The following is a 17,179-nucleotide window of genomic DNA, read 5'->3' as shown; positions in this document are numbered from 1 at the left end:
AAGTATGTGCTCTGGCCAGGTTAACCTGACTATATACTGGCTGTCTGATTGTCTGTTAACAATTAAAATTACATAGGATTTGCAGAAAGCATCTGCCTGCCAGAATATACAGGGTCTAAAACGAACTCACTGCTTTTCTCTGCAGGAGTTTGCCCACGCAAAACACTTTGCATCTCAATGGGAATGCCGCATATAGGCCTCCTTGTGATCCCAAGGCAGCAAATATAGTCAGGTGAACCTGGTCAGAGGACATACTTCTTTTTCTCCAGTTTGTAGCCTATGCACAAGTGTGCTTGAAACAATCTGAAATGAAGCTCTGCTCAACAGTGATGTGCTTGAATTACTGGGTTTTTTTATGGTTCCAAATTACAAGCTTCTCTCTGAGGTTTATACTACAAAAACAAATGCATGAACAGCCTCTACACGGTACTGCGTGTATGCAGGTTTTCGGCAGTTCAGTTGATATTCCAATGAGTTAAAGGGTGCTCTCCAGTTTGTAGTTCACACATGTGCATAAGTACACAATCTCTTTAAAGGGAACCTGAAGTAAGAGATATGGAGGCTGACATATTTATTTAATATTAAACAATACCAATGCCTGGCAGTCCTCACATGTTTCTGGCAAAAAATATCTGACTAGATTAGCTGTATGCTTGTTTCCTGTGTGTGATGCAGACATTACTGCAGCCAAAAAGAGATCATCAGGACTGCTAGGCAACTGTTAAGGTAATAAATATGACAGCCTCCATATACCTCTCACTTCAGGTTCCATTTTAAATGCAGTTAGAAAAAAATAAAACAAACACATTTCCACCACTTGAGAAAATCAAAGCACATTGTGTATGGCCATAATGTCATCTAAATATGTAAAGTAATACTTGTTTGTGTATGTATTCATTTTCTGATTCTATGCCTAGTGTTCTTCAAACAGTGGTAGCTGAATCACCTTTGACTGCTGTAGATTTTATGCCAGATGGAGCAACTCTGGCAGTCGGCTCTTCTCGAGGGAAAATTTACCTTTATGACTTAAGAATGTTCAGCTCGCCAATTAAAACAGTTGGTGCTCACAAGACATCTGTGCAGTGCATTCAGTTTCAGCACAGTGGTACTCACAAGGTAAGTTATAAATATAGCAACCTGTGTAGACTGTAATTTGACCCCGATTTTTAACACCCTGTATACAAATTATCACAATTACAGAGTGAAAAAAAAATTATAGGTTTAGTGTTGTAACACTAATAGGTTTAGTTGAGAATCCAGCTGATTTGCTTCTGAAATGAGGGTAAATTTCAGTTTATATGATATAAAACAAGTGTCAAGGCTGCACTTTGTAATATATATATTATTAAGCAAAGAGCCTGCAAGGGTACAAAACTTGATTACACACAAAGACCAGTTTTCATTGTTACCGAGAGCAATGACTCTGTCCACTTAAGTTTTGCCATCAGATGTGTTTTTGATGTGAAAATATCAATATGTTCCTGCTGCCATATTCTAGGAATGGAATAAAGACGTAACAGTGTTCTGAATAACCTTTCCTCTATGGATGGTCAATGAGATGCAAATCACTCCGAAATAATGAAGGATCATGGAAATTCTGTATGAAAACGTATGCAGCTTGAACATGAACTAGTCAAATTCCACCTCGGAAGGGTTCAGTCGGTCCATTTTCAAGCTGCGTCAATTGGTATGCAGAATTTGCATAACCCTGCATCAACTTTGAATTATTTTCATCCTATTGACCATCCCTATTTGCCATATATAGAAGAAGACGAGAATTGAACATTTATAATTTTTTTTTTGTGTGTGTGTTTTCAGGCTAAGGCTACAAGTAAATCTATATCAACTAATATCAGCAAGAAAGTTATGGCTGTTGCTGGAGGAACAAATTCAAGTAAAGATCCACAGTCGGCTGCAGTCACAATGGCCAGTTCTCAACCAACAATGACAATAGACAGTAGGTTTCAGAATAATGCTTTCTTTTTATTATGATAATCATATCAAAATTTGTTGTTGTTGTTGAAATGTGTATCGTATTGTTTTGTGAGGTAAATGGTAATGTGTTGACATTTTTTGGTAGCACCGTAGCTACTTGGTTGTCACCTGCGCTCATTTAGAACATTTTCCATGTATGTGCCTATTTTGGCGCCTCTGTTCAAGCTTCTACACCATTTTCAAGAACTGATAACTTCAGATTATGTATATGTTGGGTACATGTTCCGATGTCCGTGATCAATGCTACTTAAATCTATTATAAAGATACATTTTTATGCAATATTGAACTGATACTTTATATTTAGGGGCAATCCTTCCAACTTGTATTATTAATGTTTGGCCTTGTTTTCTCTCTTCTGTCTTGAAGGTATGACACGGAGCACAAGTCTTGATGTGATACCCTCAAAAGAAACAGATCTTGCCAGGGCTTCAGATTTGAAGTCTATAGACTCATTTGGAAGAAGCAGTTTAGGTGAAATTTTTTCTCCTGTACGTGAAGGTGAGTTCCTTTTGGCTAGTGACTTAATTCCTCTAATGCCATTGAACCATGTATTTTAAATAAATGTATGTGCTGTTCTGGCCTTGCTTAGTAAATAGCCATTTTTCTTCTTTTGTTAAATTATTTTATTAATCTAAGTTTAGATGCAGATGCATCACTCTTTAAAGGGATAGATGGGATAACCTTTAAAGGAAATGGTATGTGTCCACCTTATCACAGTTTGGACTGTGCTGCATAACTGAGCTGATGAACAATATACAATTCTGCAGTTTACATGGCCAAACAAAAATGCAGGAAATAATTATTATTACATAGTCATTACATAGCGCTGACCTCTTCTGTAGCGCTGTACAGAGTATATTGTCTTGTCACTTAACTATCCCTCAGAGAGGCTCACAATCTACTCCCCACCGTAGTCCTATATCTACAGTGGAGGAAATAATTATTTGACCCCTCACTGATTTTGTAAGTTTGTCCAATGACAAAGAAATGAAAAGTCTTAGAACAGTATCATTTCAATGGTAGGTTTATTTTAACAGTGGCAGATAGCACATCAAAAGGAAAATCGAAAAAATAACCTTAAATAAAAGATATCAACTGATTTGCATTTCATTGAGTGAAATAAGTTTTTGAACCCTCTAACAATAAAAGACTTAATACTTAGTGGAAAAACCCTTGTTTGCAAGCACAGAGGTCAAACAGTTCTTGTAATTGATGACCAAGTTTGCACACATTTTAGGAGGAATGTTGGTCCACTCCTCTTTGCAGATCATCTCTAAATCCCTAATGTTTCGAGGCTGTCTCTGTGCAACTCTGAGCTTGAGCTCCCTCCATAGGTTTTCTATTGGATTAAGGTCCGGAGACTGACTAGGCCACTCCATGACCTTAATGTGCTTCTTCTTGAGCCACTCCTTTGTTGCCTTTGCTGTATGTTTTGGGTCATTGTCGTGCTGGAACACCCATCCACGACCCATTTTCAGTTTCCTGGCAGAGGGAAGGAGGTTGTCGTTCAGGATTTCACGATACGTGGCTCCGTCCATTTTCCCGTTAATGCGATTAAGTTGTCCTGTGCCCTTAGCATAAAAACACCCCCAAAGCAAAATGTTTCCACCCCCATGCTTGACGGTGGGGACGGTGTTTTGGGGGTCATAGGCAACATTTTTCTTTCTCCAAACACAGCGAGTTGAGTTAATGCCAAAGAGCTCTATTTTGGTCTCATCAGACCACAGCACCTTCTCCCAGTCACTCACAGAATCATTCAGGTGTTCATTGGCAAACTTCAGACGGGCCTGCACATGTGCCTTCTTGAGCAGGGGGACCTTGTGAGCCCTGCAGGCTTTTAATCCATTGTGGTGTAATGTGTTTCCAATGGTTTTCTTGGTGACTGTGGTCCCTTCTAATTTGAGGTCATTCACTAACTCCTCCCGTGTAGTTCTAGGATGCTTTTTCACCTTTCTCAGAACCATTGACACCCCACGAGGTGAGATCTTGCGTGGAGCCCCAGAGCGAGGTCGATTGATGGTCATTTTGTGCTCCTTCCATTTTCGAACAATCGCACCAACAGTTGTCACCTTCTCTCCCAGCTTCTTGCTAATGGTTTTGTAGCCCATTCCAGCCTTGTGCAGGTCTACATTTTTGTCTCTGACATCCTTGGACAGCTCTTTGGTCTTTCCCATGTTGGAGAGTTTGGAGTCTGCTTGATTGATTGATTCTGTAGACAGGTGTTTTTTATACAGGTGACTAGTTAAGACAGGTGCCCTTAATGAGGGTGACTAATTGAGTAGAAGTGTCTAACCACTCTGTGGGAGCCAGAATTCTTAATGGTTGGTAGGGGTTCAAAAACTTATTTCACTCAATGAAATGCAAATCAGTTGCTATCTTTTATTTAAGGTTATTTTTTCGATTTTCCTTTTGATGTGCTATCTGCCACTGTTAAAATAAACCTACCATTGAAATGATACTGTTCTGAGACTTTTCATTTCTTTGTCATTGGACAAACTTACAAAATCAGTGAGGGGGTCAAATAATTATTTCCTCCACTGTATGTATGTATTGTGTAGTGTGTTTATCATAGTCCAGGCCAATTTAGAGGGAAGCCAATTAACTTATGGGCAGTGCCCAGAGGAAACCCACACAGAGACTTGGAGAATAATAATGTACAATTAGTTATCAACCGTCAGTTTTTCAGCATAGCTTTGTAAATGGATAAGAAGATAGCGTGTTTTACTCAGCAATACCAGGAAGCACTAGGACTCTTATTCAGTTTACTTCTCTCCTAAGTTTTCCCACTTTATTCTGCTTTAATACCAACCACGGAAGGCTGTCAAAACATGCAAGTGCATATCCGCTTGCTGTGAGGCCACTGACCTATCAGTGACCTCTGTCGACTGCCAAAACCACCTTCAGTGGGCACCTGATCATCAGAACTGAACTGTGGAGCAATTGAAAGGATGGCCTTGTCTGGTGAACCATGTTTTCTTTCACCACTGAATTGCCTAGATCAGTGTTTCTCAACATTTTATTGGCATGTACCCCTTTTAAAACATTGTACTCACCAAGTACCCCCTAGCATGGCAAACATTATCACAGTTACCCCTTGACAAATATATATTTAATTTTAGTACATAATTGCTTCTAAACAATTTCCAAGCATTTACTATTTATTTTAATTAGCTAAAACACAGATTTGGTGTTGTTTAAATAAGATTTATAGTTGTCTAAAACTTTAAATTTGTTATTCTTGGTGAAGTATATCAAGGCTGAGTACCCCCTGGAACCAACAGAAGTACCCCCTGGGGTACGCGTACCACACGTTGAGAACCTAGGGCCTAGATCTCCGTCTGATTGAGCATCTTTGGGATGTGCTTGAAAGCAAGTCTAATTTATATATGCTTTATCTTGATGTGAATCAGGAGTAAAATTTGTAAGTTTTCTCAGTAGTTGGAAGCCTTCAGATGATCCAGAGGCTTCCAGGATTTTTTTCGAGACCACCTTTTTTTTTTGGACAAGACCTTCCTTATCTTCTGGACACGCTCTCAGCCGTTGATGAAGGCATCCTTGAGCATGTGCGAATAAGGTTCACGCATGCCAAGTATAGCAAAGCTGCTTGTGCACTTCATCGTACAGTGCATGCGTGGACTGTACTCACTAGGGATGATCATTGATGTACAAATACTTCTGAGTGTATGCAAATGTATGTACATTTTAATACAAATATATGCAGCATGAAATTGGACCAATTAATTTAAACCTGGCTGGGACTTGATTGGTCCATTTTCAAGCTGCATACATTAGCATAAACTCAGAAATATTTGCGTATAATTGATTATACCTAGTACTCGCGCATGCCTTATTCGGATGCGCTTGTCCTTAGCAGGAACATGGCCACAAGAAACAAAAGCTCTTGTTAAATTTAAATGGACCCTAGGCTAGAATGGTGGGCTGTAAGAGGATCTTAAAAGCCTCTGGGCTATTCAGATTTTCCACTCATAATGTTATGTAAATTCACTTTTTTTTTTTTTTTTTGTACATATTTGGAATCTATCCTTTAAAGGATCTGTTGCTATTGTTCTGCAGATAGGTCTTGTGAAGTCTATGCCTTAGCAAATTAGCCACAAGAGGTAGCGCTCACGGTGTTCAGTTATCTCACCAAGCAAAACATATTAAAACATATTCAGCCAATTAAATAAAATAACCACACAATGTGATAAAAACATTTGAGCAAGAAACACCATTAAAATCAAATGCAGATGACCTAGTGCAAATAACCAAGGTTAATGATTATAGGACCCACTGTATGCATTGAGCATCCAGTAATAGTTCTTTACAAGACTGGATTCTAGTCCATAAACATAGATGACTTAGGTTAACCTATTCAGTTGAAAGTCCAGGTTCAAGAGACCGAAAAACTACTTTACATAAAATACATGTCAAAACCTGACTAATGGCAAAATATAAAACATGAAAACAATTTTTTCATATATGTTTTTTCTCAAAGGCAGCATCTATCCACTTCTGTCGATTTAAGACAGGTCACCTCCACCAGCACCCTTTGTGTGCCACTCACCCCTGTCCTAGACCAACCAATGGTCTATATGAACGGTCCCAAGGCTCATATAGACCATTGGTTGGTCTAGGACAGGGGTGAGTGGCACACAAAGGGTGCTGGTGGAAGTGACCTGTCTTAAATCGACAGAAGTGGATAGATGCTGCCTTTGAGAAAAACCATATATGAAGAAATTGTTTTCATGTTTTATATTTTGCCATTAGTCAGGTTTTGACATGTATTTTATGTAAAGTAGTTTTTAGGTCTCTTGAACCTGGACTTTCAACTGAATAGGTTAACCTAAGTCATCTATGTTTATGGACTAGAATCCAGTCTTGTAAAGAACTATTACTGGATGCTCAATGCATACAGTGGGTCCTATAATCATTAACCTTGGTTATTTGCACTAGGTCATCTGCATTTGATTTTAATGGTGTTTCTTGCTCAAATGTTTTTATCACATTGTGTGGTTATTTTATTTAATTGGCTGAATATGTTTTAATATGTTTTGCTTGGTGAGATAACTGAACACCGTGAGCGCTACCTCTTGTGGCAAAATTTACAAAATTTAGAGGAGGCGAACGGGTGATGGGGGTTTGAGTTAGCTGTGAGCGCTGACCTCTTTTTGGAATACCTTAGCAAATTAGAAGGTTTTTTTTAAACAAAATTTTGTTTTTATTGTTTTAGCTATTTAACTATTAGTATTTTCTTTAGGTTGCTCTTGACGTTTTTAACCACTTCAGGATTCTGCGTACGCTTAACTACGCCCCTGAATCCTGAAGTGGTTTCCATGGAAACGGCCGCTCGTATGAGCGGCCGTTCCATGTCAGTTCACGGAGGGTGTCTCCGTGAACACCCTGCGAGCCGCCGATCGCAGCTCGCAGGGTAAATGTAAACACGCGGGGAAGATCTTCCCCGGTGTTTACATATATACGGCACTGCGCAGCAGCAGCGCCGTAGAGGAGATCGGCGATCCCCGGCCTCTGATTGGCCGGGGATCGCGGGCATCTGATAGGCTAAAGCCTATCCTATCCGGCGCAGGACGGCTTTCCGTCCTGCGCCGCACACAGGGGACGGGAGAGGGAGGGAAGGAGGCAGAGGGAGGACTAGTGCTGCGGAGGGGGGCTTTGAGGAGCCCCCCCCGCTAGGCACAGCAGCGCGGCGGCGATCAGACCCCCCCAGCAGGACATCCCCCTAGTGGGGAAAAAAGGGGGGAGGTCTGATCGCCCTGCCTGATTTCTGATCTGTGCTGCGGGCTGAAGAGCCCCCGCAGCACAGATCAGCCAAACCACCCGGAATCCGGAAGTGGTTAAGAGTGGGCAATTGGTAAACAAATTGTGAAAGGAAGGTCCAGAGAATAGGAGAAAATTCCTTTGTGGTCAAGAAAGGCATATCTAGAGGGAATGAAAGATCAACATTTTTAGCATAGTATAGGATGTTTATAATGGTGTCTGACATTCACTGCAGTAATGTATGCTGATACCAGGCTGGCAAATGTTTGTGTATAGAGTAGGGCTGTGGAGTCGATACAAAAATCATCTGACTCCAACTCTGACTCCTCACTTTATGAAACCACTGACTCCAGGTACCCAAAATTTCTCTGTCTGAATCCATAGCTCTAGTATAGAGTTAGAAGCCTGAATTGTATCCCTTGGGTGATCGGTAATCAGTGGAGGAGCTAGAAAAGTGGAAACATTCAGGGACTGAGATGAAAGATGGTTGTTTTGAGCAGCTGCATTTAGGATAAACTGCAGTAGTGCCAGTTGGTGTACTGCTAGATCTCTGAGCAAGGATGTTACAGTAGTTTTCCATACTGTGTTTAAAAGTGTGAGAGCACCTTAAGAAAACATTCAGAGAATCTGGAAACCTAGACACTTTCAAGTATTTCTTTTACCTGTATATTGCATGTTGCTCTGCTGCGTTTTTGAGTTGTGATCACTAAAGGTAGATGTTACAATGCAGGTAATATTTATCATTAGTTTGGCATGTTGGTTTATTGTTTTGCTCTTAGATTTTGATTACCCGACTCAGCTTACTTCCGTACCGCCAACAAGGCGAAATCCTGTTGGTGCCAGTTCACAAGGAATGCACTCTTCACCTTTGCACTTAATTATTGGGAGTCCAATTAAAGAAGAAAATGAACCACAAGAGACAGACCTTAAAGCAAAGAAGCCTCATACTATGAAGCCAGATGTAACAGAGAGCACTAAATGGGTATTTTATTTATTTTGAAATTATGGTTTACTGCTAAAACTGGTTGATAAGTAGTGTTTGTAAAATACTGTACAAAAGTTTTAGGCATGTATAAAATAAAATGCTGGATAATTCCGTGATTCAGGCCTTTTAATTCTCAAAGAGCAGTCTATAAAGTGCACTGAATAAAGAAATCTAACTCCATTCAGTATTTTGTGTGACTACCTTTTTGTCTTTAACCAGTTAACCACAATCTGACGTATTAAAACGTCCTGTTTGAGCCTGTTAACGGCAACAGGACATTTTAATAAGTCGCTCGCTCCTGCCGCCGTTTACTTCGGGTCCTCTACCCAATCGCAATGCCTGGAATGGATGAACATGTGAACATGACCCCCCCCCCAAACAAAATCCATAAAAAAAATAGTTGCCTTAGGGACTCAGCTTTCTTAATCTATATTTTATGAGGGGAAATTACTTTTACTTTACTACATAATGTAATTATGGAATGGACCAAAAAAAAAAAAAAAAAAGACCTAAAACAGAAAAATAACACCTATATTTTGTCACCATAGATTGTGATAGGGACATAATTTAAACGGTTTAATAATCGGGACGACTGGGCAAATAAAGTATCCGTTTTATCCACAGGATAACGTTTTGTTTTAAAACTATAATGGCCGAAAACTGAGAAAAAATGATTTTTTCCATTATTTTCTTATTTTTCTAGTTAAAACACATTTAGAATAAAAAAATTCTTAGCAAAATGTACTTCCCACAGAAAGCCTAATTGGTGGCGAAAAAAAACTAGTTATAGATCATTTTTGTTGTGATAAGTAGTAATAAAGTTATTAGGGAATAAATGGCAGGAGCACTGACAGATGAAAATTGCTCTGGTCCGTTAGGGTAAAAACCCTTGGGGGTGAACTGGTTAAACCTCCCTATCGGTATTGACAGTTATACACGTCAATACAAATCATGCTGTGAACATTAATAAATTGGATCACCTTTTGCACAGATATCCAGCAGAAACTGAACACCAGGTAGGTTAATCCACATTGTAGGATCAGTAAGGCCTGGAACACACTTAAAGCGCATCCGAGATGAAAAACTAACTATAACAAGTAACTTGACTATACATCTTATCTTAAGTTTAGATAGTTTACACAGCAAATCTAACTGCAAACAGCTTTAAAATAATATGATTATTTCTTCCTGTGATACAATGACAGCAGCCATGTTGTTTGTAAACATTACACAGAGGCAGGCTTATCTGCATCTTGAGCAAAAAAACCTAATCCCCTCCTCCTCCCTCCTCCCCTCTGCCTCTGAAATCTCTGGCCAGTAATATCTCCCCCTCCACCTGCCCAGACTGAGCTCCCATGAGCCCTTGCTACTGTCTGAAAGTGCCTTGGCTCTCTGAAAACCTGTGGGCGTGGCTTGTTTAGTTTATAGGGAATTAGAGTATTAAAACAAAAGCAAAAAAGTATTTGGCTTGAGGAATGCCCTATAAACAATAGGAAAGGAACACAAATATGCAATGAGTAAAAGTTCATCTCGGATCCACTGTAAGCGTTTTTAGCAGCACTTTTAGATCACTGACAATTGCCAGCGATTTCAAAAAGTGACCTGCCAATGAAATTCCTGATTTCCGTCGCCTAGCCTCGCCACCTAGCAGAAAAGGTAATCTACCATTCTCTAATTGGATATAGCTAAGGGCCTATGGCCTCTTGTGCTAGAGGGTGGGGCGGACATCAGGGCACCCCGTAAATATATTAAACTTTATTTAAACAGGCTAAAAAAAACCTAAAAAAGCAAATCGGAAGGGCTGTACAGTTATTGTACAGCACTTCCAAACGCTTCCCAAATGGCCATAGGGATTGCTGCACAAAGCACTTCAGCAATTGCAAGCGCAGCAGTGATTCCCTGTGAGTCCCAGGCCCGAATATCTTCCCAACTCATTCATCTACTGCTCCACATTTACATGTTTTAATATATCATTACCTGCGTAGAGGGTAAGAGAACAACATGCACAGTGGAAACACCGGCCATAAAGGACACCTGAACTAAGAGGGATATTGAGACAGCTATAATATTAGTTGCCCAGCATCCTGATGATATCTTTGGCTGCAGTAGTATCTGGATCACACACCTAAAACAAGCAGGCAGCTAATCCAGTCAGACATCAGTAAAAAACTCCTGTTCTTCATGTTTGTTTCAGGGTGTTTGGCTAAAAGTATTAGAGGCAGAGAGAGGATCAGCAGGATAGCCAGGCGGCTGGTATTGTTTAAATTATTTCAAGTGTCCTTTTACTGCAAGAGACAAAGTGATCTTACTGGATTAATCAGGTTTTGTCGTAGGCACATATTTAAAGTGAACCCGAGGAAAAAAATAAACTGATGAGAGAAACTATTTTATTTATCCTTTTTTTTTTTAGATATCCCATGGTTTGAAACTTTTACAAAGTAAAATTAATCTTTTGTTGTCTCTGCTCAGTGGCAGCCTATTTAGTGTTCATAAATGAAAATACATGAACTGTTGACTTTTTCCTATCTCCCTCTGCTCTTAGAAGTTGTATTCTGCCAGGAAAACTTTAAGGGCTCATTCACATTAGTTAGTAAGTTGAAATGCATTACAATGCATGAATTAGTTTGAGTTGTTGTGCATTTTCATACATTTCCACTCATTTCTATGAGTTTTAATCACTCCTGACGAGTTGAAATACACTGCACAGCAACTCACTCATGAAAACCTATGGACTTTCATGTTACCATGTTAAACGCACACTATATGCAGTATTGTAAAACTCACTGCAACTCACTGTGAATGAGTCCTTTTGGCTGTAATTTGCTCATCAGTGATGATTACTATATTCCTGTGAAGGTACTGACAAGACAGAAGCATCTTCTATGCCTAAAATTTTACTTTCAGGCAGCAAGATAAGACAAGTAAAACAGCCTGGCTTTTAATGTTTTGTATTGTACATACACATGTTCATCTCATCATGTCACATGTCGCCTCGGGCACACTTTAAGGAAAGGCATGTGTTTTTCAGGTGTACTGTCAAAGCACTTCTGTTGAAGCCCAAAGAAGTGGGCAGTGTTGAGGGCTGAAAACAGTGTTTGGTCAAGAATTCTGTGTAGCAGATGAGACACATCATGCTTATTTATCTTGATTATTTGGTTTCCGGTAGCACAGTCAGCTTAGACATAGCAGAAGCTAGTGGGTTCCTGGTACATCCATTTACAGTCCATAGAACACTGGTCAGAGATGGTCTTTATGGAGGACCTGCAACTGAAAAGCAGACGTTTGAAATCAAGGCCAATTGACTTTCCTATGCTCAAAAATACAAGAACTGGTGTGCATAAAACATCTTGCACAAACAATACACTTTTAACCATGCCATTTCATTAAATTACCATTATTAAACTGCTAAAAGTATTTAAAAAAAAGTATAACATTCTTACCTGCATGCTCTCTTTGCATTGTTAAGAAGAGTATGTTTCACAGTAATGTGTGCAATCACTATCATAGTTGTGTAAACAGATTTACTTCATAGTTTGTTTCACAGAACTTTATTGCTTTTTTTTGCCTTTCAAAGATGTTAAAATCATCAGGCAGTGAGCAAATTAACCTCAGTACTTCACCTGCGCCAGTTTCAAGGACTCCAGAAGCACTTGACAAAGCAGGAAAACAGCTGTTCTCCCAATTCAAACAGGACTTGCCTATAAATGGCACAAAAGCAGCAAGTACGTAAGTTATGCAATCTGTAATTTTGCTGCCTGGAAGGAGCATTTGAACCAAAACATTTTGCTTTGTTTCTCAGTTTTTTATGCTACAAATCTGAAGAATTCGTTGTATTTGTATACAGTATATTGTTACACTTTTTACGACCATGGTGAAACCTTTATGCTGACACTACTACACAAGCTCCCAGAATTGCAGTTGCAGAAAAAGTGCCTTTGTGTTTTGCACTTTGCTTTTGCATTTTTAGTGATAGTGGCAGCTTGAATGTGATGCAGCAATCCACTTATCAAAAAAATTACACAACGGTGGAGTAGTAGCTAGGTAGTACTGTTGTATTTTATATCTATAATGCTGTGGGTGCAATGTTCCAAGCTTTTTAGTTCAGTTTCTCTTTAATTGCATCTCATTGACTATCTTCAATTATGGCAACAAGATCCTAGCAGAATAAAACTACCTGATATACACTTAGGCCCCATTCACAGTGTGGTGGTGTGCTGCGACGCAAAAGATGCACTGGAACTTGGAGCTGTGTGACTTTTCCTGTTCCTGCTTTAACATGCCCACTGTGAACGTAGCCTTGAAAAAAAAATCAGTTTCTATACCTGAAGGTTAGCCAACCCTTGCCTCGCTTTTTAAAATGGATTTTAGGCGTTTTATACTATTGTGAGTGCCTCAGTTTATTCTTTGTTCTAATTTTTTAATACACTCATTTTGAATAGTATAAACTGTAACTATTTTTCCTGTTGAGCTGAACTTTTGAAATCCAAAAACTCTGCTTGCCTGCTGCCGTGCACCTATCTGTGAAGACATCTAATGCTTGGCAGTTTTTTTGTTGTTAGCACACTGAGGTCTTAGTTACTTCCTGTGAATTATAAGTCCCACCTCCTTATAAAGACATAAAGTTCCATATGCACTGCAGGATCGCTGAAAAATTAAACCTAACCTCTATTGTTCCTATTTTGTGCTTCACACCTTCTGGACCCATGCATTGGTTAAATCCAGAGAGAGAAGACGGCATGTTGTGGTGCACTTCTGAGCACATTTGAACCATGACACAAATCTTTTTTCCTGCTCTTTGCTTTTATACACTGTTTATGTTCTTATAATCCCAATTGCTTTTAGAATTTGTTGGATTTGTTTTGGATGGATTTTAACACTTTGATTGCTACTGATGTAGTTATCCTCATCATAGCAGTTCATCCTATTCCTTCTCCGTGAACATCAAGGCTGCATTGTTGCATCATAGTAACGTCACTGTCATTTTCTTGCTGTTTCAAGGGTATTACTTTTACAAGACTTTGTTTTTTTTCTACCTACATACATTTGCTGTTTCACCCAACTCCTATATCATGATGGCCCCCTTTTCTTATAGTATGTTTATACTTGGACACTTACACTGCTCACTTAAAGTATTGCAATTGTTTGCTACTTTGCCATTTTTAACTGTAGCAAAGTTGCTATTTATTAACTTGTTAGAATTTGGACTGAGATGTTCTGTTTAGTTTCATGTGTATAATTTTAGTTATGCAAGTCTAAAAAATAGCGGAAACCCTAGGCAGCAAAAGGGTTAAAGCCAAAGTCTAGTCAGGTAAGGACAAGCTATTCAGTTCTTTTATCGATTGCAACATCTCGGTTGTAAGGGCCCCGTCACTCCAAAGATGGTGCTGAGTGATGCTCGCCACCTCTTGTCTGCATTCAAGGACACGGCAGTGCAAACCTGTTCAATACTTGAGCAATGGAGTAAACTCTCACGAGCAGTCCCAGCATTCTTTATTTGAAGGGAGCCTTAACTGAGAGGGATATGGATGTTTTCTTTTAAACAGTACCAGCTGCTTAGCAGTCCTGCTGAACTCTTGCTGCAGTAGTGGCTGAATCACACACCTGAAACAAGCATGTAGCTAATCCAGTCTGACTTCAGTCACAGCACCTGATCTGCATGCTTGTTGAGGGGCTGTGGCTAAAAGTATTAAGGTGCGTACACACATGCGACTATAGTCGTTTGTAACGATCGTTCCCCGATCTTTACCAACGACGATCGTTACAAAAAACGAACCACCGACTATTAAGGCGAACGACGAACGAGCCAAATCGCTACAAAAGAAAGTTCTGTCTCGGCGGATTTTAACCAACGACGATCGTTTGCAAAAGTAGTACATCGTTGGAAACGATCGTTCGTACTAGGCTTGACATGCGCATTTCACTATTTCTCCATGGAACTTCTCATTTTTATGCGCAGGCGCAATAGTTGCTTTCTGTGATGTAACGTTCGTTCTAACGATCAGATCGTTACACACATTTTAAAACTACCTTTACTTAGGTCGTTCTTTCATCAATTAAAAGTTCGTTCGTCGTTCTTAACGAACGATCGTTGTCGCATGTGTGTACGTAGCATTAGAGACACAGGATCAGCAGGAGAGTCAGGCAACTGGTATTATTTTAAAAGGAAAAAGCCATATCCTTCTCAGTTTGTGTTCCCTTTAAAACTCTGAAGTTGTTGAGGTAAGGAACAGCCATCCCACTGCTTTTCATGTACACCACTGTAGTAAATCCAACCGCTACGCTATTACTGTAATTATTGATGTCAGAAGTCTGCAGTTTTGCACCAGATAATAGTTGAGACATTGGAGAAACCTTGATGAAATTACGGTTTAGAACTTCTTAAGCCAAAAGCCAGTTTAACCATATTAATAATAACAGATGTATACATTCCATATTTTAAATCTTGCTTCTATGGACATTAACTATGAAGGGCTTTGAAGTTGGAAGCAGCAGAGTAAAGATAAGCCTTTATGGAGGGTGCCCGTTCTGTGTATTATACCTGCACCTTAAATTTCAGTAACTACTCCCTTGTTGTGACATGCACCTGTAGCTGAATACAGCATTGAAAGAAGCTTAAACAGCGAGAATCCTGCAAGAACACATAAGAGAATGCACCGTTTTCTTTGCAAAAAATAATATGCTCTACATTTTACAGGCCCAAAGTTATCCACATCAATCAGTTCCGATGTTGCTTGCTCATTATCAGAGAAAATAGCTGACACATTGGCCAGTGACAGAAGTGGAGCCCCATTAACATCTGTGCAAATTGATTTTATAAGAAATATGATTGAGGAAACTCTGGATGACTTCAGGTATTTTTTTACTTTTTTCTTAAAATGCAGTAAAATAATTTTTGCTTACTGTGTGATCAAAATAAGATGCATGCGAGGCAATTTTATTAAATTTGATAAATACCTGTGTGTTAGCACATTTGCTATGGTGCACTTTATGGATCTTATGTGACGGGTGCCTACTTTTATATAAATATACTTATACTTTTAATTGCATTGATTATTTCAACACTGTGGATTATAACAAAATGTTGTGAACCACTGTATTTCAATACGAAGCCATAAAAACTGTAATAAACAAACTACTTCTGGAAGAACTTAAAGTATGCAATTAAAATATGTTTGAAGAAGGCAGAAGGTTTTGTCGAGATCTTCATTTTGTAGTATTGCAAAAATATTTGCTGTAGGCTGAGAGAAACCTGAATTGAATGCTGCATGAGTAAGAGGTAAATCTCAATATACGCTGTATAATCCAGGTTGTAGAACAAGTAATGTACGATTGTGGATGGCACTCCCTCTGGCAAGAATTGTCCATGCAACGGTCCAGCCTATTGGATATCGATCGGAAACCAATCGGTTAATCTTCAATTGAAAGAACAAGTTCTTGTTTAGCACTGGACTAGTGAGTATTTGTTCGCCAGTCATAAGTGTACAAATGGGCAGTAATGTGTAAGCCCGAAGGCTACAAGTAAATATAGCTTGGTTGTAATTATATAACTCAAGCTGTAAACATTTATGTGAGGTCCTGCTACACCAATGAACCTGCTACATCACATCACAGCAAGTTAGTGTGCAAAGGACATTGAGTTTCAAAAAGGAGACATTTCTCTGGTCGAAAAGGCATTAGTCCTTTGCATACTAACTTGCTGTGATGTAGCAAGATCATCTGTCCTGCAGGAATGCTCATCCATTTTTCATAGCGTGAATGTAACGATTGTGGAATTCTCTCCGTGATCAGCGCACAAGACGTGCCCCGACACTGCGGAAATCCTCCACAAGTGTATAATTTGAGGGAACCCAGCAAAAGGTGCAACGCACCTGTAGAGGGAAATTCCTGTCGGCAGGTGGAGCTGTGGAGTGCAGAGGAACAGCTCCTCTGCCCTGCCACAGACGCCAGACAGGAATTGTAAGAAGGGAAGAAACGCAGGGCAAGATGGCCCTGAAAGAGAGAGAGCAAAGCGACAGAGGGTATGCGTGTCCACCAATCTAGTCGCCACCCTGCGACGATGAACACACAACCATGAAGATAAGGTGAGAAAGCAATCGCAGGAGATGGCGATTGCTAACAGCGACACAAGACAGAATAAGCACAGAGGAGGAATGTATGTGTGTGCACCAATCTAGTCGCCAACCTGCGACGGTGGACACACAACAAAGGAAACTGAGTGAGAACGCAATCGCCTGAGAAGCGATTGCGAATAAGATTGAGCAAAGGGACAGATTGTATGTGTGTGCACCAAACTAGTCGCCAACCCGCGACGGTGCATACACAACAGCAAATATAAAGTAGGAACGCAATCGTGAAAGAGGCGATTGCCAGAGGTGACACAAGGCTACAGCAAGGCAGAGCACGAGAGTAGCAAAGGCACAGCA

The 17,179-nt window shown here is 39.8% G+C and overlaps 1 protein-coding gene across 4 annotated transcripts in view; it reads left to right on the top strand.

Annotated features, from left to right (window-relative positions):
- Window positions 1-17,179, top strand: part of NEDD1 (NEDD1 gamma-tubulin ring complex targeting factor) — a 79,001-nt gene that overhangs the window by 40,108 nt on the left and 21,714 nt on the right. For 3 of the 4 annotated variants that reach the window (XM_068276895.1, XM_068276896.1, XM_068276897.1), the window contains 6 exons: window positions 918-1,116; window positions 1,819-1,957; window positions 2,363-2,494; window positions 8,551-8,753; window positions 12,331-12,478; window positions 15,451-15,607. In XM_068276895.1, the coding sequence (XP_068132996.1) occupies window positions 918-1,116; window positions 1,819-1,957; window positions 2,363-2,494; window positions 8,551-8,753; window positions 12,331-12,478; window positions 15,451-15,607 (978 nt within the window). Of the gene's footprint in view, window positions 1-917; window positions 1,117-1,818; window positions 1,958-2,362; window positions 2,495-8,550; window positions 8,754-12,330; window positions 12,483-15,450; window positions 15,608-17,179 lie in introns of those variants that run through there. The other variant, XM_068276899.1, reaches the window with a different exon arrangement.

Source organism: Hyperolius riggenbachi, chromosome 3, assembly GCF_040937935.1.
Source record: "Hyperolius riggenbachi isolate aHypRig1 chromosome 3, aHypRig1.pri, whole genome shotgun sequence".
NCBI lineage: Eukaryota > Metazoa > Chordata > Amphibia > Anura > Hyperoliidae > Hyperolius > Hyperolius riggenbachi.
The sequence above is the reverse complement of the archived record's forward strand: the minus strand, read 5'-3'. Positions and strand labels throughout refer to the sequence as shown.